General features: G+C 32.0%; 2 protein-coding genes across 3 annotated transcripts in view; both read left to right on the top strand.

Annotated features, from left to right (window-relative positions):
* Positions 1 to 13,037: 13,037 nt before the first annotated feature.
* On the top strand, positions 13,038 to 16,219 carry LOC128168723 (equistatin-like). Its single transcript, XM_052834870.1, has 6 exons — positions 13,038 to 13,310; positions 14,077 to 14,181; positions 14,713 to 14,727; positions 14,838 to 14,967; positions 15,596 to 15,675; positions 15,965 to 16,219. The coding sequence occupies exons 1-6, from the start codon at positions 13,133 to 13,135 to the stop codon at positions 16,153 to 16,155; spliced, it is 699 nt and encodes a 232-aa protein (XP_052690830.1). The 5' UTR covers positions 13,038 to 13,132; the 3' UTR covers positions 16,156 to 16,219.
* Positions 16,220 to 21,277: 5,058 nt separating this feature from the next.
* Positions 21,278 to 23,819, top strand: part of LOC128175307 (rho GTPase-activating protein 18-like) — a 29,085-nt gene continuing 26,543 nt past the window's right edge. Inside the window, exon 1 of one of the 2 annotated variants that reach the window (XM_052840847.1) lies at positions 21,278 to 21,391. The gene's annotated coding sequence lies outside the window, so the exon portion shown is untranslated. The remainder of the gene's footprint in view (positions 21,392 to 23,819) is intronic. The other variant, XM_052840855.1, reaches the window with a different exon arrangement.

Genomic DNA, 23,819 nt, shown 5'->3' with positions numbered 1-23,819 from the left:
TATATCATAAATTTTTTTATTCGGGGGTTTGGTCCATTCGAACGTAACGGTGCCGGAATTAAACCTCGTTGAGATACATACACACTGATCTGAAAAAAATATCAATCAATGTTTTCTATGTTTACATCTAATTGTTCAGCACAACCGGATAAGGTGCCGTAGATAATATAGAAACAATAATTTGCATTTAAAAATAAGATTTCATTAAGATTAAACATTAATGAAGTACATTAAAATGCAAAAAGTACCAAAATTGTCTCTGCAAAAGAACCTAACATTTTTTATAAACATGATACCTATTGGAAATAAATTTCCCATTCTTTATTTTCAAAGTTTGGAACATTCATCACTATCTGATAAATATCCTTAATGTCTGGTGCCGTTGAAATACATTTTCTTTGTCATATTCGCACAAAACCCCAATGTGTCGTTTTATATTTCCTAATTCTATGGCGATCGGATAATGCAAGCTCCTGCCTTTTTTAAACTTGATTTTAACATTTTAGCTGTTGCTATGAATTGTGTCTTTAATAACTTAAGCGCTTATCTTAATATCTTTGGAATTTTAAAAATATATAAATTTTTTATTTTTCATTTATATAAAAAAAATTTAAAATACATGTAATAGTGCTCTCGTTGTCAACATATTTTCATTGACTGAGTGGGTAAAAATACGAAATTCCATGCGCAGTATATAAAAAATGTAAAATATGACAAACCAAATAAAATGTTTCGTTTAGAGTTTTACACATTCCACAGAGAGACTTATCATTTGATATATTATATACAATAAAAATACTTGCCTTTGCATTTTATTGTGCGTTTACTGTATGATCCTGTGTTAACTGTGATTTCGATACTCTCTGTCAACTTGACTTTTGTCACGGTGTATTGTGTTACATTAATATTTAATCTTGTCCAATTCGATGACACCCCATCTCTGGTAATCTTCACATGGTTAATAGAGGGAGTGATGTTTTTTGTCCAAACGAAAGTCAAATTTTCAGATTGAAAAGTGGCCGATATAATTTCCGACTTAACTAAATTAATTGAAAATAAATGATCTTCGTTAGTATTACCTTACATATCATACATCTCTATCTAACTTATTGTTTTAATAATATTAAAATATTCTTTAAAATCGATGAAGTGTACTGCAAACTAGGTAACTTTTAACTAACTTCATATATACTGCAATTGATTGCACTGAATGAAAAATGCACGAAAAAAATAGTAGATAAGACTAGGACTGTATCGGACTTCTACGTTCTCTATTAAAATCAGAACAAATACATCAACCCGATTTACTAGCGAATTTAAAAAGTCTAATACGTATTAGATGTGTACCATTTTTTAAATTATACTTCGAATTTGTTCCTCTGTAGAAAGGGAATTTATAGGATTAGAGTATTTCAGTGAGTTTATAACTTTTTAGAAGAACGAGTTTGTATAAACTGAACAGTTTTAAGTGAGCGAGCAAAATACTAAGCAAGTCTTCAGGTTATTCTCATTTGTATTGAATCTTACCCCTACTCAACATGGCTTCATTTCAGACATTCGATTTCCAAGTGTCCTCTAAAAGAAGTACTTAACAAATCAGTTCTGTAACTGGCTCTACAGTGGCTCTTCCTCTTTTAAACATTCATAAATATGAAAACTACCTTAAAATCATCTGTCAACAGTATTTATCTTTATATTATTGGGAGTTGATTTTATATCAACTCTCCTATGCAGTTACTCAGGCAAACCGAAAGTGAAATAGTGTTTGGACCTAAGCACAAACTAACACCGCTGATAACATTTAGTCCTTGAAAATAGTCGATAAATTCGATGTAAAGTTTTCTAAAACATTGTTTTTCAAGGAGACTTATTCATAGATGCCTTGTAAATAGTCAAATTTTAAACGGTACGAACAATTTAGATATTTTATTTGTCGTACATTGTATGTATTCCTATGCCAGAGTTCAATATATCCGTAAATCTCCGACAAGCAGAGAGAATCTCTCTTGCTTATCGTAGATTAACGGAGAAAGCCGAGTGTCTGGTTGAACGAAACTAGAGTTCAATAATGCTTGGATCCATACTATTTCTTTGAAATATCGATTACTGATACGTAGTTTGATGGAATTAATTCTTTGAATATTACACAACATGATTCATATGGGGTTTTCGCGAAATTCTTGTCGGAGAATAATTCATATTTTAAAAAAATGTGCATAATTCAAATACATATAGGAAGCTACTTGCCATGCAAAATAATAAATCGTTGATTTTAAAATAAATAATAATCGATAAAATCAACTCCCGCCAGTTCTTCAGTACTTTTATATTTTTCTATTATCGTTGTTCTGTCATACAATTTATAACTGTAATGATAAATAAATGCTCAAGATATAAAGTAAATATAAAATTAAAGAGCTGACACTTTTCATTAGAATTTACAAATTCTAAAGATTCAAGACATTTACTACCAATTTAAGAATGTATTATCTATTGAAAGTATTTAAAAAGTGATTAAATTTTGTTTGTAGCAGTATCAAAGGGGAAGGAAAGTCAAAAACATAATTTATTTATTTTAATAAAGTGGTGTAAATTATCACATGTGGTCATGCTGTTTTGAAAATAAAATACGTAATTAAGCTTTAATGAACGTTTGAAGTTGGAGAAATCGTATTTACTGGAGGCTGACATGATGTAGAACTCTTTTGTATTAAAAACCAAAAAAATTAATTATTTTGACGTCACACCATCTATTCCGATTTCGTTTACATATACAAATGAATGTACACAGTGCTCTGAATAAAATTAACGCTGGTTTATGCCTTTCTGTTACTCAAATAATCGACTAAACAAAATTGATAATGTTTGAGTTCACACGTCAATCTAAAGAATAACGTATCATTGTATGCATAAATATAATTATGCATTTTCATAAGTAAATAACAGCTGCTATCATTCAAAGTTGAAAACGACCTCGAATAAATTTTTTATTCCAAGTGAAGTTCTTCGCTAACTGAATAAATGTTATAATTGTAATCAAATTTTCCAGAACATGTCATTTAGAGCGAATATCATGATGTTATGTTGATAAGACAAACCGGAATAGATGGTGTGACGTCATAGATTAAAGTTCAATAGCAGCCCCCATGGCGGCGGGAAATTTAATTTAAGCGATCGATTTTCTTGATTTATTCATTGTTCCGGGGTTTTTAATGAAAATAAATACGTTTTACAATTATAGTAGATGATAATTAATTGATTTATTGTACAACATATTTTTAGTTTCCTTCCACTTTAAGTCTGATATTGAGGTACTCAATTCTTTCGAGTCGAAGGTTCTTTACATGAAAACTACTTGTCTTTAAAAGTACTTTCTGTGTTCTAAAAATGTCCAGCTATAGTCTCCCCAACTCGCATTATGATTGAAGGAACAACTTTCGAACCTCTTTAATTTAAACCTCGGGGCAGGTGGAAAACGAACTCTTTATCATCCTCTGACCTTTGATTCATTAAGGTAGATATATGCGGCCTTTCTGTATCGATATTGTATTTGCAACCTTATACTAATATTTTTAGTCCACTTTTAAATTATGTACTTTTGTCGCATGAAAATTACGACTTAATATCACGCTTTTGGTATACACATTATCTAATTTATCTATGAAATATTACTCTATATACAGAGAAAAATAAAAGATGAATGGATTAATCAATGCTATATCAAATATATATTCATAACACAAATGAACAAAATTTATAATTGCGTTAATTAATAAGTAAAGTTTAATAAAAATCTTACCTTGCCACGATAAACCTAATATAATAAAGAGAGAAATAAACAGCATCATTTCTACACCTTAAAACATTCACAGCGAATTTTATTCACTTTAAATGAAATTAAAACCACATGGAAGATAACCAAAACCAGGAAGATCTTAAAAAATCCTCTCGGTGAATAAGCACAAATGAAAATTACTTTGTTGATGAAACAGATATGTTAGCTTTATTCTAATTTTACTAGCAAATCCTATACAAGTACATACCAAAACTCACTTCCTTTCAAAAACTCTTCTTTACTTACAAGTATTACATGTAGGGGGGAAAATAGATACGATCTCGTTACAAGTAACGAGTAGGTCTTCCGTGCGATTTTATTTTTAAATGATACCATGGATAATCGATACAATTTTTAACAAATAACACCCCCCCCCACCACCACCACTTTCAGATAATGTACAAAAATCCCTAGTTACGTTATAATTTGGTATGGCAATAAGTTTTTCAAACAGACGTTATTACAATCAACAACTTTGCTTCTTCTCGTATAATGCATTAAAAAGGCTTGATCGTTTTTAATTATTTAAGTTATTTGTAATAGAGTTTACGAGTCTCTTGGCCCCTTATTAGATTTGTACCCAATTTTCGGACGCAGACGAGCTCCAAGAAATGGCGCCACTTGCGTAAAACAAAAATAATATGCACAACTTCAAATTGTGGTTTAAGTATCCTGAAAATATCATTATTTTATCTATGATAGTCTCTGAGTTTATGTGTACACAAAATAAGTCGTGATAAATTACAAAATCGGCCGTAAATCGGAACCAAAATTGTCGTCATCAGAAATGTCCAAAACAAAATAAATGCAGGCCATGTACAATTATGTGTGAAAAAATGGCTGAGATCGGTCAAATAGTTTTGAAAAATCACGTGCATAAAATTTGGTAAAAGATAATAAAAAGTACGAAAACAATAAGGTATTCCGCTGGTAACGGAAGACCTTAAAAACTCATCAAATTGTGATGAAACAGGAAGTATTTACAGACATTTACAGACATTTCCAAGGACAACACTTCAACATTGTGCAAATGAGAAACATGCTTTTAAGTTAGATTCATTTGGTTTGTTTCTGATAATGTTAGAGTATTCGTTTACTCAGAATGAAAAGAAAATCCACTTATGATAATAAAAATCATATATTGTGTGTTTTATACCTTTCACGGTAGTGTTATTTTTCACATTCAAAAAGTAGGTCAATGACCTTCATTTTGAGTTAATAATCGTTGAATAATTTTTGAAAATTTAAGAAAAATGTGTAAAAATTTTACAATATGATTGAGCTTTTCTTAATTATGAAAATAATACAATTTGCTTAACTCTTTTAAAAATGAAATACAATTTAGGAATGGCAGAGACACGAAATGAATACAAAGTATTTAAAAGTTTTCATTCACAATTTTTATATAAATTCCAGTCCGAATTTCCTCTATCAGTTTTCAAATCCTTACCCAATTTTGATTCAATTTAACAAAAAGAACTTAATAATGATAATACTAAAATAGTTATAGTATCAATTTAAGTATATTGAGCATACTCTGTTGGCATTAAATTCATATGAGGTCCTGTTGGCATTAAATTCATATGAGGTCAATGACCAAAATTTTGAGATATGGTGTCTTTTATCGTTTTTAGGAATTTTTCAATACTTTTGTAGTGTGTGTCATACTATTATCTAAGTAAAAAAAGTGATTTATTACACGAGCAACTAACTTTTCTAAACAAGTTAAGCATTTTTCAGAGCCCAACAAATTGGATATAATAACCTGCATTCCGAAAAGTGGTAAATCTAAACAGTATCTAAAAAATTGGAGACCAATATGCCTTTTAAATGTTATTTATAAAATTGCATCAGGCTGTATTGTTAATAGGTTAAAGTTATACATGGACAAATCAATTAGCAGAGATCAAACTGGATTCCTGAAAGGTAGATTCATAGGTGAAAATATCAGATTAGTATATGATCTAATAAACTATACCGAAAGAAACAATATTCCAGGTTTACTTATGTTAATTGACTTTGAAAAAGCCTTCGATTCTATATCATGGGAATTTGTTTTTCATACACTTGACCTATTTAATTTTGCAAATTCAATAAAAGATTGGATACAAACCTTTTATAATGGAATAAAAACATGTATTATTCAAAATGGAATAATATCAGACTATTTTTACCCTCAAAGAGGGTGCAGCCAGAGTGACCCATTATCACCTTACTTATTCTTGCTCTGTGCAGAAATATTAGGAGCAATAATTAGAAATAATAAAGACATTAAAGGTATAAAAATAGGTGAAACTGAATACAAAATTTCACAATATGCAGATGACACCTCTTTATTTACAAATGGATCACCAGAAACATTAGACGGTATTCTTAGAGAACTAGATTTTTTTTGCAGATATATCAGTACTAAATATAAGACAAAGATGGTGTGGATAGGAAGTAAACAATTCTCAAAAGAAACTTTTCATCACTCGAGATGGAAACTTGATTGGAACAATACAAACTTTAACTTGCTAGGGATAAAATTTTCGGTAAACTTAGATGATATGATTAACTTAAATTACAATGTAAAACTAGACAATGTAAAAAAAACTAATACAGCAGTGGAAACTACGTAAATTAACAATATTAGGAAGATTAACTGTCATAAAATCTCTTATAATTCCAAAAATGAATCATTTGATTCCTACGTTACCAAATCCAAGTAAAGACTTCTTAGAAAAACTTTGAGAGAGAATTATACCTTTATCTTTGGGACAGCAAAATACTCAAAGTAAATAAACAAACTATTATACAAGACTATAGATCTGGCGGTCTTAAAATGGTAGATTATAATGACTTTATTCTGGCCTTCAAGTCAAGCTGGATAAGGAGACTAACTCACTCAAAATCTATATGGGTTAATTTGTTAGAGACAAGTCTAAATACAACAGTGAACAATTTATGGCTAAGAGAAACAGACTTTATGTCCAGACTTGGTAATATAATGCATAACTGTTTTTGGAAAGAAGTATTTTATAGCTGGCAGAAAATAATAGACATTTCAGCCCTTAAAAAATGAAAACATTCACAGTGAACATATATGGTATAACCCACATATTAGAATTGATAGTAATTCAGCTTTCCTAAAAAGTTATTTTAATGCAGGCTTTATATTTATAATTGATCTTTTTGATTCAGAAGGCAATTTCATAAGTCTTGAATCCCTTAATAATTTACATGTAAATACAAACTTTTTAGAATATGCTGGACTTAAAAAGGCTGTGTTGGATAGAATCGGTACTTACAATATTAAAGAGGCAAGAATTAAAATACAAGCACATATACCAAATACAATTGCAATTTTCAAGAAAGCAAACAAAGATTGTAAAGATTTGTATAATACTTAAATAAGTAAAAAGAAAGAAACAATCAAAGCAGTCTATAAGTGGCATGAAGAAGGTTATAGATTTAGTGACTCGGACTGGTGTAAAATTTTTGAGCTCCCTTTTAAAACTACAAAGAAATCTAAATATCACTGATTACAATTTCAAATATTACACAGAATAATTGCAACAAACTACTTTTTAACGAAATTAAAACTAAAGGACAATGAGCTTTGTACATTTTGTAAGGTAGAAGTTGAAACCATTGAGCATCTTTTTTATGATTGTCCTAATGTCAAAGAGATATGGTGTGCAGTTGAAGAAATGTTTCTGTCAAAGTTTAATTTTCCAATAGTTTTTTATAAGATAGGTGTATTATTCGGTAAATTTAACAACAATAATATTTACAAAGTTCATCACTTACTGACACTTGTTGTGAAACAGTTTAATTTTGCCTGTAAATACAAAATGGTACCAAACTGGATATGAGTGCATTGTTTACCATAATAACCAATAGATTACTTATTGAAAAATATTTACTTTTAAAAAATTGTGATTTCACTCAGTATGAAAAACACTTGAAACAGATTTGTGATCTACTCTGACTGATGAAATTTTTAATCAAAAATTGACTTTGATAAATTTATGTATGTCAATAGATTGACAATTTTACTTATCTAAGTGCTCCAATACAATGTTTCTGTACTTAATACTATCAGTCTTTCTTTCTGAACTTTCTCCCCTATAACTTTCACTAATTGTATATTTATATGCATATATATTTCTATATATATATTAGACACTAGCTAATGAGAAACTTTTTTTTGAAATTGTAATTGTACTTGCTATTATACCAATGACATGTTTATATGCAATTGTGACTTGAAAATGTCAAAATAAAAAAATTATAAACAAAAACAAAAGTGAGATAAAACCAACAGAAAGTATGCATAACTTTGTTGACTAACAAATAAAATTAATATTAAAGTGCTACCAAAAATATTTCAGTGAAAAACAAAAATCTGAAAAATCTAGGCCCAATTTCCTCTGTTTTGCTAAAAGTCCAACATAATTTCATAATAATGTAAAAATATCGACTGTTATGTCAAAAATAATTCATTTCTTAAATACTTTTTGTGTTTAAAACAAATTTTACTTATGACATTGAACTTAAAATTTGAGATTTAGGTAGTATAGGACACTTCCGTGTTGTGACGTATTGTTTATCGAAATAAACAATAAAACCAAATGTAATTATATGTTTTTTTTCCCATTAATACCATCTAATAGTGTAGCGGCGCAGTGGATTAGAGGGTTTACAACGAATCTGTAAGTCATGAGTTCGAATCACGATAGGGATGTTACAATTTACAAAGTAAAAGAATAGGATGCATCAGCGAAGAGATCTTGAGTTTTTTGTTGGATTTTTTTTTTGGTGGGGGGGGGGGGTATTTTTAACATCGATTTCAATTGAGCGTTACTGATAGGTATGTGTGTCTGGTATTTGTATTTATTAGAAAAATCAACAAAATATGGCGGAAATAGATATGCGATATACAGCAAATAGACATTATACCGAAAGGCATGTAATATATCAAAACTGTAAGTAGATTAAAAAAAACTTGGAGTATCTCGCACTTTGCAAGCTGCATTCAAGTTTCAGGAAAATGCAAGTACAAACAATTTACTCACTATCTAACACTGCTTAAAATTGAAGCAATTCAGAATTTATTTCAAGTACATGTATAGTGTTACAATGACTGCCAATAGAATGGTTGACAGGCTTCCAACAGAATGAAGTGTAAGCCATTGGGACATCTAAGGCGTTATTTTACAGAATATGGACTGTAAAGCTGTTTAAATGCCATTTTATTACGTAAAACTAACGAGAAAATGCAATAGTAAGAATATTATGTGTGTGTATTTAATCTTTTATACTATTCTATTAGTTGTTTGTTCAACGGAATCTTCAATTTATATTATTCAAAGTTTTACTGCGCAAGTTCATCGATTTCTTTTGTTATTTCATTGACTAGCACAACCAATAGCTTTCAGTGTATATAAGATTCGAATGATTTTAATTAGATAAGAGCAAAAATAAAAAAGATTTAATTTGATTTTAGGGGAAAAAAAGATATTTTAACGGATGATATAATTATTAATGAATAATAAGAATTCATCTAAAACTAAAATATATTTGTTTTCAATCATTGTTCTTCATAAGAGTTCTTGTATGAAATGACAATATTTATTTGAAACGTACGCGTTTATTTGCGAAACTAATGCGTTTATTCGCGAAACAAACGCGTATTTTCGCAAAAGTTACGCGTGTATTCGCGAAAAAAAAAATTTTACCCAACGAAAATGAGCTCAATGGGCTTTTGTTGTTTCGAGAGATGGCCTTTGGTACAAACTTTTTGGGAGTTGATTTTAATCAACTCTCCTATGCAGTTACTCAGACAAACCGAAAGTGAAACAGTGTTTGGACCTCAGCACAAATCATTGCTGCTGACAAGACATTGTTCTTGAAAATAATTGATAAATTCGATGTAATGTATGCTAGGGCATTGATTTTCAAGGAAACTTATTTATAAATACCTTGAAAATAGTCAGATTTTAAATGGTACGAACAATTTAAATATTTTTTGTCGCCGTATGTATTCCTACGCCATAGTTCAATATGGTCTCGTTCAACTCGAAGCTCGGCTGTCTCCGTTTGGTTGAACGAGACTATAGAGTTCAATATTGCTTGGATCCATGCAATTTTCGAGAAATATTTCTATTACTGATACATAGTTTGATTGAATTAATTTTATCTTTGAATATTATTTAACATGATTCATTTGGGGGTTTCTCGGCATTATTGTCGAAAAAGTACAAAAATTCATTTATAAAAATGTGCGTAATTCAAATTAGAAACTACATGTACTTGTCATGCAAAATAACATATCAGTGATTTTAAAATAAATAAACATCGACAAAATCAACTCCCATCAGTTCTTCAGTACTTTGATTTCAAGTGGCATCATCGGGAAATGTTTTATCTTTATTAAAAATGTGTATGCTAGTATCAATTCAAAAATTATTCTGAAGGGCATGTTATCTGATTTTTTAATTGCAATGCCGGGGTCCATCAAGGGGAAAATCTATCACCTCTTTTATTTTCACTTTATATTAATGACCTAGAGAAATATCTTATTGAAAACGGAATAAGTGGTTTAGAATTTTTTTTCTAAAATTATTGAAGATGATTTATGTATTTTTATGAAACTTTTTATAAATACTTTTCTATGCAGACGATACTGTAACTTTATCTGAAACCCCAAATGATCTTCAACATGTTCTTAACAATTTTTTTTTGTGTGTTGTGGAACATGGAAACTGTATGTTAATGTATGTGAAATTTGGGATTTGAAAATGTTGATATAATCGAAAGTTTACATTTACGTTTTTTTAAATATATTTTAAACCTTAAATTTAGTACTCCAAATTTTATGGAATATGGAAAAACTGGACGTTATCCTTTTTATTAAAGTATTTTTACAAGAATGATATCGTTTTGGGGGAAATTGATATATTGAAATGATAAAAATTGTGTAGAATTATTTATAAGCAACTCTATGACAGATATACAAAAAACCAGTCCATCAATCCATGGATATCATGTATAAATAATATTTTTAACACAACAGGAATGAGTAATATTTGGATGGGTCAGAATATTTACAGTGTCAAGTGGATAAGTGCTTCAATTAATCAAAAGCTGAAAGATCAGTTTCTTCAAAAATGGTACAGTGACATCAACAACTCCAGTAAAGGAATCAGTTACAGAATTTTTAAAACAACGTTTGTTTGTGAAAAATATTCAAATACACTATCTAGAAAACTAGAAATATTCTTGTAAAATTTTTATAACAAATAACCTTCTTCATCCGGGAGAGGTTGGTCGCTGGAATCATTTACAAGGTCATGAAAGAATCTGCAATATGTGTATTAAAAACCAAATTGGGGACGAATTTCATTATCTGTTAGAATGCATAGCATTTTAGCTTCAATTAGAAGATATACTTTAGCAAGCAAATACTATGTCCAACCAAATATTATCAAATTCAGTTACCTATTGACCAATACCAATTCTTTACTTTAAAATAAAAATAAAAACAATGTATTTTCATTAAAAAAAATATATGACTTCTGTTTTCCATGACGTCTGTTTTCCATATGCAAAACGAGCAAGCTCTGCTCATTCAGACTGTGTGTGTGTGTGTGTGTGTGTGTGTGTGTGTGTGTGTGTGTGTGTATATATATATATATATATATATATATATATATATATATATATATATATATATATATATAAAGCACTAAAAATGGCTAACGACACGAACAATAGAAATTGTCAAATTTTTGGGACAACCAGTCCCTTCTTCAGGACCAAAAAATAAATTACATGAGTAAAAAACAAAGAACACAAAATCTAAAGCTACTACTAAACTACTTAAGAAACTATAAAAAAGAAAGAATAAAAAAGAACAGCTACATTATAAATATTTGTTCACATTCTTAAAGAAGGTGTTAATACTGTCGCCGATCGCTCTAAAGTAATCAATCGACTGCCAACTTCACGCCTGATTAAGTTAATTAGCTAATTAAAATTGACGTCCGAGTTAATAAATGAAAATTTAAAACGAGTTAACAACGGGGGTTCAAATTTTCATTTATTAACTCGAACGTCAATTTTAAGTCATAGACTGAGACTGGTAATATTCGTACTTGCATTTCCGGTTCCCAAATAGGTGAAAATAAAATATCGTTTTAATCGTAAAATAGCGTTTATCTGGAAAAAATGACGAGTCACAAAATCTTCATGACATTTATAGATAGGGATATATCAAAACTTAAAATCACAGTTTTATTATTTTTTTTTTGGCTTATGAAATTCGTAAATCAATATCACTGTTTAGATCATTTCTCCAGTTCTTTTAAATCCTATGCCTTTTTTTTAACTTGCACGACGATGTTTAAATATTCTGGAGAATATTGTTAATAATTATGGTTCCAAAAAGCTTTCACGCAACCACTTACCCTTCCCGGTCGAAAAAAACTTCTTATAATTCTCACACCTTTAACAGAGAAACATATACCGGTAGTTCCATTTAATGCAACTCTTGTCCTTGTAAATGCAGGCACGTAGCATCGTTTTTGAAAGTGTTGGGGGGGGGGGGGCATACTCATCCAAAAAATCTTGACAAGCAAAAAAAAAAAAAGGAAAGGAAAATGTTACTTTCCAAAATCCTAATTGGGGGAGGGGGGGGGGGGGTGGGCAAGTATACTTTTAACTTCAATTCAACTGTTTATTTCATTATTTTCAATTAATTTTTTTTTACATGGTCCCATAAAAATAGGGGGGGGGGGGGGCAACTCCATGTTTATTTAATTTTTTTGGGATGTAAAATTAAGTATAATCTTTACTGCACAAAAAGTGGGGGGGGGGGGGGCGCCCCCTAATGCTACGTGCCTAAAATGTACGGGTGGCACATTGAATGAACAATCAGGCATTAGTGCTTACAAATATCTGTTGTTAGAAAGTTAGGTAGATATCTACGCGTACACTGAATAAATCACAGCACGCCCAGTGACACGTGATCAGAACATAAAATCAACAGCTCTTACGTAATGGTATGAAATAACAATTAAGATAATTTCGAGTTGTCAAATGATGATAATCGTAATGTCATCGGCCTTTCCAAATGTGGCCCCATTTAAGGGAAAACCGCTGACGGCTTGCACACCTTTCCGTATCAGTTGAGATTAACCAAAGTCACCTGCCGCAAACTGGGAAATTTGGCAAAGATAAGACGCGTCCCAGTTCATCGAGTTATAAAGCCAGTTTTAAGACAAGTAACTGAAAGTTTTCTGTACTGTTGATATGAAGGTATTTCTGTTTTTCCTGTCCGCCGTGTGCGGAATCCAGGCATTCATTGTCTGCCCACCCGATGCCTGCGCGACTGTCCGCTGCGCCGCCGTGACTGCTGAGAACTGTGATGGCGTCGTGAAACAAAATGGCGGGTTTTGCGGATGCTGTGACTCCTGCGTCAGCTACCTAGGTAATGACAATGTCTGAAAATAGTGAAAAATTTATACTTACTGTGGTACTACGTAAAGATATATGTATACGTATGAATTAAACATAGGAGGTATCAAAATATTGTGAAGAATATAAATGGATTTTGCGAGGCAATAAAAAAAAGAGGAAAGAAAGGTAGAGTCGGATTTCAACATTCGTGAGCGATAAGATGACCCCAAGTTTGAAGGTCAATGTAATACTATGATATGACGTCCCTATAGGACGTCTGGTCCAAAGCGTCAAGTTCAATGTTTGTCGTTTTTAGAAAAGCGCTGAACTGAAGATATCGAATTATAGTGAATAGGTTGTAATGACGTCATTTAGTATCATAGCGGGCTCTGACATCTATATTTTCCTACTAAGTACCTGCGATTTTTAACATAAATCACTCGTGAAAGGAAATAAATCGGCTTTTATTAATGATAAATCCCTCAGTACATAAATTGATCGTTTTCTATTCGCGACACATGTCGCCTGTACACTGTGTACATGTAACAGGGGGTGTGCTTTGGTCTACATTCCAATGATGTTGTCAGCAGGTGCTGTTATTTATTAGACAGCACGAAGTTCAAATATGTAGCTCTTTTATTTATTTATTTTTTTGTTATTAGAGAAGATGAATGAATTTTATGACTAGGACCTTTTCAATTCTCATGATCTTTATCTTAAACATCTTGAAATTAATGAATTTTAGAAAAACAAAACCTGATATTTTTGAAATTCTCTGACTCGTGGTTGTGTTGCAGCTGAGGGAGAATCCTGCCTCGCCACCCTTTTCCTCGGCATGCCCTCCACCGCCGACTGTGGTCCAGGGCTTCACTGTAACATGCACACACACAAGTGTGTCGCCAGTAAGTAGTAACTGTTACTTTACTTTACCCCCTCCCCCCCCATACCCCATCCCCGGCCAGCAACCCCTACCCCTTATCGAACAAGCATTTATGCATATTTGTACTAATATATTGTCGCATTGGCCTTATACTAGGTTATATTTTTCAAAAACTAATTTTCTTTTTCAGCTTTGAATTCTTTTCTCTCAGTGACCGATTAACTGCATTGTTTATTTTTTTTTCTGGTATAATGTGGAAGTATAAACCTGATGCTTGCACCATGTTGACAGTTGACTTTATCAACATTCTTATTACTTTTCCTGACCCTGAGCATCATTCTGTAGAATAAGTATACCGTTGGCTAAAATGAGCACATCTGATTAACTGGATTACGTTAATGTTGCCCTTTTTAGACGGTGGCAATAAATAACCACGGTCTATTGCTACCGTCGTGACCGGAAGAGTATTTTTATTGTGTAGATATATATATATTATACTAGTAACAATCTTCGTGAATTCTTTACTAAATCAATGTTTGCATTGTCTCCACAGATACCAACAAGAGAAGTAAGTCATAAAAGTTATATTTCTTCTCATGTTTACCGGGTTGATATTTTCAATTTATTTGTATGTATAGTTTTCTACTCGTCCTAAATCTTTCTCTTTGTGCTTGCTAGCGCTGAACCCTTGCGCCCAGGAGTTGGCTACTTTGACGGCCACACAGAATGGCCTCCCCTTGCTCGGCGCTCACAAGCCTCTGTGTGACGTAGATGGATACTATCAACCCAAGCAGTGCGCAGGCTCACAGTATGTTCTCAAGATATTAGAAAGGCGGCATGCAAACAAATTGTTCATAACAAAAAATAGAATGAGATTGCAGACCGAAACGATAATACTGACTGTAGGCTATAACAATTCCTCGCACTAGAAATACTCCGAAGTTTCTGTCTCTATACAACCTACCAATATTAAGAGATTTAGAGTAGCGATCAGACCTAATCTAGGAAGTAAACCCCAGCTAAACCCCGGGTTTACTCTGGGTTTACTAGAGAGGACCCAGAGTAAACCCAAAGAAAACCCAGAGTGGACCCGGTCAGAAGTATACACCAGAAAGCAGACCCTAACTGTGTATTTGGAATATACAAAGGGCAGGATGGTATTGGTAACTTTAAGATAAAAGAATGGTCCGGTTCACACTTCAATGCGTACAGTTGACCTCAAAAGTAATTTCCAAGCTAACCCAAAGTAAACCCAGAGTGGACCCAAATTTTTTTTTCAAAAAGCAAACCCATAGTAAACACAAAAAGTAGAACCGGGTTTAGTTGGGTTTAGTTGGGGTTTACTTCGGTGTTAGGTTGGGTCTGATCGGTACTGTACTTGGTCCAAAATAGTGCAGAAATCAAAAGATAAAACAGCCAATTACATTTACTTGTAGATGTTACTGTGTGTCCAAGGAAGGTCATCAGATCGAGGGGTACACTGCCAACGTGTGGGAAGCTCAACACATGACCTGCCGTGAGTAGATTTCACGCGTCCAAAATGTCACCAGTGTATTTTACACTGAATTCTCGTGTTGCATTAAACCATAAAAAATATTTAACATTCTAACATTACTTGTTTTAACATTTGCTCCGAAAAATAGATGTTTACAATATTTATTACCTATCATGGCCCGTTGTGAGTACTTTTCACACATGGAAAAGCCCAATTACTAGTTTATATACTAAAATAAAATTTAACCACCTCTCGCTTATCACCGTAATTATATAATATCTAATATCAGTAATTTGATTGGCTGTTTCAGAGTGTGCACGTGACCAGTATGAATACATGCAGACTGGTTTGATTGGTCGCCTGTTTTACTGTACCGGTAACGGTAGCTACCAGAACTACCAGTGTATGGGCGATGTTTGCCGGTGCACGGACGCTGATGGAAACGTGGTCGCTAACTCTCACTCTGTCAGCATCGGACAGATTGATACCCTCAAATGTTAAACGTACTCGAGGGTATCAGCAACAACTGAGCGAAATCCATTTGTTATAAACCGTTTCTGATTTCTGTTGTTTTGGTCCTTTTTATACTTTGAATTCGAAATATAGATCCATACATTCAATATTAATGGCGTTGGAAATCTCTCTCTCTCTCTCTCTCTCTCTCTCTCTCTCTCATTCTCTCTCTCTCTCTCTCTCTCTCTCTCTCTCTCTCTCTCTCTCTCTCTCTCTCTCTCTCTCTCTCTCTCTCTCTGATGATATTATGATATATTCGTTTATCTTGATTACTACTGAGATCAATAAGGTCTAAAATTGACTTCGACCATCCAGTCCCATTAAGGTGCATCTCCCGATGAGAAAAACGAATCGGACACTTGGCTAGCGAAGATGACTCTGATCTGGATTAATGACTTTAACTTGGCAGCTAATCTGTAAATAGTAAATCATCACCAACTGAGGTTCGAATGAATATGGAAATGAAATGAATTGTAAAATAGACAAGTTGATATTTTGTGTGATTTAAATCAGTTAACGGTAGAAATATATATTTTATGTTGATATGGAGTTAAAAGGATGTTCAAAGTAAAAAGTTGAAGCGGGCAGTTAATTTAATTCGACGTATTTCTAACGTGACAACAGGCCAAAGTTTGGGCAAATTTTCCCGAATCACTTTTTGTGGCACTGGTCTGAGACTCGGAAGAGACGTCCGTCAAAATGTTTCATTCTCAACCAATCTCGCTGAGATAAGTGTTTCATAAACAATAACAGAGAAATGTATATCATATGATACATGTACATGTAACTTAACGAATAAATACCCGACTCATCAGACCTATATGTCACTTTATAAACATGAATATACAATTGCAAATAATAGGTTTATGAATATGATAGATTGTTCATAAAAGCTGAATATAGGAATTTGGCAGTTTGTCTAGGAAAGTTAGATAAGAGAAAACTAGTGCAATCTGAGTCTGACATGTTTAGTAATCGATTATTACACTAGTAAAGAAAAAAATATAGAATGAACTAATCGTGATGGCGATGACGTCAAATTCTGTTGTCATAGCGGTTTATTGCTCGTTTTTTCTCCCTTAGGAAATACTTCTAATCCTTTTTTTTATTGCATGAAGTAGCAAAACGAGGTTTACATTATTAAAGCAGAAAGATCGCTCATAGAACTTTATTTCATTAACAACTGTTTCATTCTCGTCCTTTATGATTAAAAATATGCTAGAACTCTTAACACCTGATTAAAAAATGGATTTTACACGTAATTACATGTCACTAACAATAAGATTTCATAGCTAATAATTACACATATTTACATATAACTAACAATAAGAAGTCATAGCTAATTATAACACATAATTACATGTAACTAACAATAAGAAGTGATTGCTAATTATTACCTATAATAACATGTAACTAACAGTATGAAGTAATTGCTAATAATAACACATAATAACATATAACTAACAATAAGAAGACATAGCTAATTATTACCTATAATAACATGTAACTAACAAAAAGAAGTCATTGCTAATTATTACACATAATTACATGTAACTAACAATAAGAAGTCATATCTAATTATTAAACATAATTACATGTAACTAACAATAAGAAGTCATAGCTAATTATTAACATAATTACATGTAACTAACAATAAGAAGCCATAGCTTATAATTACACATAATTACATGTAACTAACAATACGAAGTCATATCTAATTATTAAACATAATTACATGTAACTAACAATAAGAAGTCATAGCTAATTATTAACATAATTACATGTAACTAACAATAAGAAGCCATAGCTAATAATTACACATAATAACATATAACTAACAATAAGAAGCCATGGCTAATCACGACACGTAATTACATGTAACTAACAATTAGAAGTCATAGTTAATAATTACACATAATTATATGTACTAACAATAAGAAGTCATAGCTTATTGTTACATGTAACTAACAATAAGAAGCTATAGCTAATAATTACACATAATTACATGTAACTAACAATAAGAAGTCATAGCTAATAATTACACATAATTATATGTTCTAACAATAAGAAGTCATAGCTATTAATTACAACATAATTATATGTAACTAACAATAAGAAGTCATTGCTAATAATTACACATAATAACATGTAACTAACAATAAGAAGTCATAGCTAATTATTACACATAATTACATGTAACTAACATTCAGAACTCATTGCTAATAATTACACATAATTACATGTTACTAACAATAAGAAGTCATATCTAATAATTACATGTAACTTACAATAAGAAGCCATATTTAATAATGGAGATTACGTTGACCGTGCCTATGAAGGCATTGTCCAAGCTTTGTGGAGAAATATTATTCATGCACTTTATTTCAAACATGTAACCATTTTAGTGGTCAAATGTCTCCATTTCATAATTTTCCATAATATTTTTAAAAACTACTGAAAGTATTCTAATGACTATTAACCGAAGTGACGCTATGTTTCTTGTGGTATAATTATCCATTAAGTTCACTATTTGTTCTCCATTAACATGTAACTAAAGTATGTTGAAAAGAAAACCATCTTTAAAAAGAAATCATAAAAAAATCTCAAAACCTTCGGCACAAATTTTAAATTATATGCGGGGAATTACTCGCTCTTAAAGACATTTCCTTATATTTTGTTATTAAACATCTCTACAAAAGAAAGATAATTAAGTCAAAACACCAACTTGTATTTGTAAATAAACATAGGGGAAGACACTTCTTTGGATTTATGTCTTTCGTTTGATAAAGGAAGTGTCTTGTAAAACAGTTTGTGATCCATGCATATAACTATATTGCAGGCTCTATAATTTTGATAATCAGCTAGTTCGGTAGTTAATGAGGCTGGATAGTTATCAAAGTGTCCATCAGATTATCGTTAACTTTTTAATGGTATATCTTTTACCATAATTTATTATTTAGTAAATAAAAAATACAAATATATAGATTTTAAATTTTTAACATTTTTGTATCGCATCTTCGTTTATATAAAGGGGGTTAGAATTGTCTATACACCAGTCAGCTTAAATCTAGAGACCAAAAGGTCGGAGAGGTGAGTGAGAGAGGGTTCGTGCTGTGATAGAGGTAATGCATGTATTACTAGAGCTAATACATAAAATTTAATAAAAATTGTGAAAAAGAATTCATTTGTCTCTATACTTATGAAGTCGTGCATGACCCCCCCCCCCCCAAAAAAAAAAGAAAGAAAGGAAAAAAAGAAAAATGCAACCATACATCTTAACGTAATTCAGAGAACCAAACTTCTCCGCCTATATATTTCTTTAATGAAAACAGTGTCTTACAAAGTTTATTTTATTACCCTTAAGGATTGCACATTTTTTCAATATTTAAACTACAGTCGTTTGACCAGTTTCGAATAGGGTACATATTTGGAGGTGCTGTAAATGTTCCTGGGTGTTATTTTTAGGTCTGATTTTTTGGCCTATATACACCATATCCCTGCTGATATAAATGCAATATTACTGCATTTAATTTTTTTAAAATAAAATTTTATTCTAACAAATTACGTGGGAAGCCATTTTACCAGTTGTGAATAAGCCGATGGGTTCCGAATAACATAACTGTTCCTATACATATGGAATGCAGATAAAAAAAAGTTTCGGCCTTAAAACTATTGATTGAACCTGTTGAATAACAGGTTTAATGCAAACATCTCAGTTATTGGTATTTTCTTAACAACACAGTTTGATTTGCACGGAAATGACAGACAAAATCACCGTAACAATAATTTAGCCTGGTTTCTAACATCTTGTCGGAATACAGTCGCAGCCCCTCCACTTATCATTATTGTGGTACAATATGATTTATTTGAGACGGAGAAAGACATTTAATGAATTCAAGAAGTATTTGTTTTAATCAATCCCTTCATTAAATCCTAAAACAGAGGGAAACAAATTGGGTATTCGGAACTCGTAAAATGACGGCTCAATAAAATTCTGCATCCACTTGCGTTTTTATTTTATTTTTTATCCTGTTTGCTTTTGGGTATGTTAGAATACATACTAAACCTACATTTAAAAAAAGAAATCTTGTTACAAGTGAAAATTTAAGGCACCGACAGACGATTTTACGTGCATATATTAGCGTTGCAATGACTTGGATTTATTACAAAGCGAAAGTAGGTCGAATAATCTAAGACCGATATCAAATACATGTATGACCGCAAAAAATGAAACTACAGCAGAATTCAGACAAGCATTAATACGTGTTTATATTAAAGGTATTGATTTTTTCCTCCATGTTTTATTTCATTAATTTTTTGCTATTTAACTTCTGAACTATTCGGAACTGGTCAAAATTCGGAACTGGTCAAACGACTGTATTAATCGATATCATTATTAAGTTATTATTATTGATCCTAAATGATTATTGATAGACAAAACTACATGCGACACAAGTCATAATACATAAACAGTGTACAGTTTATTTTTATCAAATCATACCACACCTGTATTGGTTAGAATACGAATTGTTTTAAACAACTTAAAATTGACTTCGCACAAACTAAAAAGTACTTGATGCACATACATGTAGTCCAAACAAATTTCATCTTCGACAACATTAATTACAATATACTTTTCCATTGAAATAATAAGATGCAAAGTCAACCAATTTTATCTGCAATGTGTAGTTACTTAATTATTATTATTTTTTTTTTTGTAAAAAAAAAATATAGTTTTGCGCAAAACTGGAAATCAATGATCATTTTATATCTGAAATAGATCGGGATATTACAGACATGTGTACAGTAAATATTTTTTTTTAAAAAAGAGCATTAATTTCATACGTACCACAAAAATTTTGCTCTGCGATGCGATCCAACCGATTATAAAATAAAGAGATATTGATTTCTTTTCAAAGTTAAAATAAAAAATACAACAGAGCAATCATTATAAGACATTGTCAAAATTTCATATTTTAATTTCAATAAATTACCAATATTAAGCCATGTTAACGTACAATGTATACACTCATAAATCTTATCTATAATCCATGTAATCCCTAAAATGTAAACAATAGTATTGACAGGTAACGAGTCTGCAGTACGCATGTTCCGGATGTATAGGACGGAAGTGTAAATAAACAGGGTTTCTTGGAGTTCTTTGAATATTGCATTGTGAATTGTCTTATTGTGTGTGTCAGCGGATTAGTAAAGACCCAGTCAGGTAAGGCCATTTGTTTTGGTGGCGGGGTGTGTCAGCCCCCCTCTGTCACTGTGTGTAGCGCTACGTTGTTTCAGGGGGTGCCCGACAAGCGTAACGTCGGTGTGAACAGGTAAACTGGCTAAAGCAACAGGTATGACAACTCACGGGAGGAGATATTTTAAATGTCAAAAGAAGATAAGGAAACAAAGATGTACATGTAGTTATTCTGTGTAGGGGTCGGTCACTGTCGAAGCATTGATCGATAGTTGTACATCACTGATCAGAACCGGTCACCATCGATCATATACAGATATAGACTCAGTGGCCGTCAGATATTGACATTCTGTACAATTGTTTTATGAATATGATATTGACATGTTCAACATATAATTATTTATGGAGAATTCATTTAACTGACTATGAAAGACTTTAAATTTTACTATATTTTGCTTTAACCTGTGACACTAGACTTGTGAATTACAGAAAATGCTGTCATTGTTTATAGTTGATCTATGTGAACATATATATACACCTGCATCCTCACAATGTCAGGGGTCCTGAGTCGACTCGCGCCCGTGGGAGGGTGAGTGGACTCAGGACCCCTGACAATATGAGGATGATACATCTGATCTCTGCAAAATAATACAGGTACAGATTTCTATATTTCAGAGTCCAGAACAGACAAGTACATATGACACATTATTATAATTACAAGAGATAGACATGCCAATGAATATTGTAATAAAAGTACTATGTACTACCATTATATTAATTATGATAGATTGGGTCAAATAATCTTCACTCTACGCCAATGGCACATACTTATGATATGATTTACAGTAACTGGTAAGTTATATTGCTGTGTATTGAATCAAAGTGCAGTACTGCATTGGAACAAGTTTGTATATCCTATGAAGATAATGACCACCTAGTCCCCTTCCCCACAACCTTACAGAGAAAGCTCAGAACACATCCCAGTATCTGGGGAGGACAGTAGGGGTAATTATTCTGTATACCCGGTAATGCTTCTTCATATCTGAGCCTTCATGACTTGCAGATCTGTTCGTGAGCTGGAGTTTACACTCGGGTACACACGGGGTTACTGGCCCTCCCCATGCTGTGTCCCTTAGGAACTTCCCCTCTGTGTATCCCGGCAACAGAACAATGTCTTTGTGATTCATCAGCAGAGTTTATTAACTAACGGATTCATTAGAAATCCATTTACTATCTCAGACCATGTCTTCCCTGGGTGCAAGTGATTAGCTTTGTCCTGGTATCAAGAGGCATTTGGGGTAAAAACTAGGTTCAGTTGAAACAAACAGCGTACTTTAGTTTTGATTGGCTCTCATATTTGGTACATGTTGTTCATCGTAATTAATGAAAGTAATCTAGCTTTTCTATAGGGCTGATAATTTACTAAAGTCCCTTTAGTGTAAAATGACAAGCTTTATTTTTTAATTGATTTTTTTTTTCTCGAAAAGGGAAAATAATTTTTTGACTTTTTAACATTGTACATGTTGTATGTACACTTCAAATTTCTGTTTCAAAAAGATTCAAGCAATATCTATTGTACTACTCTCCAATGCAAAATAACCATAGATGAAAGGCATAGATGAAAGAGATTTTAATTAAAGGTAGGAAGAACAAGGGTTAATTATTTTTATTGATTACCATGCAAGCATACTGATATTTTGTGTTGGGGATATTTGGAAGCTGTAATTACTACAGTCTAATACACAGCTTGATGTATTGAAGGCAAGGCTATGATCAGTTAATATGATATGTAATTTCTATTGTTGTCAGCCAAATAGTGAGAGATATATATATATATATATAACAGAGCAGGGAGTCATATTATGAAAGAGGTAAAATTACTAGAGTCAATGAAATAGTTCAGAAAGGAATGCCAGGACCAAAGTAAATATTAAAATACAAAAGTTATGATAAAATCCACTGTTTCTATATTAAGCCGTGCATGTTACATGTCATTTTATATCAGACAGAACTCGCAGCATGATGTAAGTGCATCACTTGACTGATCAATATCACCAGCTTTTTTTATCCGCTAGTGGTTAAAAACAGACCGAGTGCATGTGATGACAGAGGATCTACTGTCCTGTTTAAGTTGAGCTTTATATTGCTACAGTAATTCAAGATCCACGCATTATACATGTGTTGTACATTAGATAAACTGTAACCAGTAGGTGGCTGGTCTGCTGTCTCAGAGTCTTATACATTTCATGCATAAAGTAGCCATGTGTCATGCCTACAACTATACCAGTACATGTAGGATTATAAGTAAATGTACAACAGTATATGTATTATTAGTTACATAGTATATCTTCCCTCCTGCTTAATTGTAAGGAAATCATTAACTAAAAGCAGTCAGACATGTGGAGACCGTGTATATTCCATACACAGTCAGTACAAAATATTACCCCCCTTTGAG

This window comes from Crassostrea angulata, chromosome 1 (assembly GCF_025612915.1).
Source record: "Crassostrea angulata isolate pt1a10 chromosome 1, ASM2561291v2, whole genome shotgun sequence".
In the NCBI taxonomy this organism is placed as follows: Eukaryota; Metazoa; Mollusca; class Bivalvia; order Ostreida; family Ostreidae; genus Magallana; species Magallana angulata.
The sequence above is the reverse complement of the archived record's forward strand: the minus strand, read 5'-3'. Positions and strand labels throughout refer to the sequence as shown.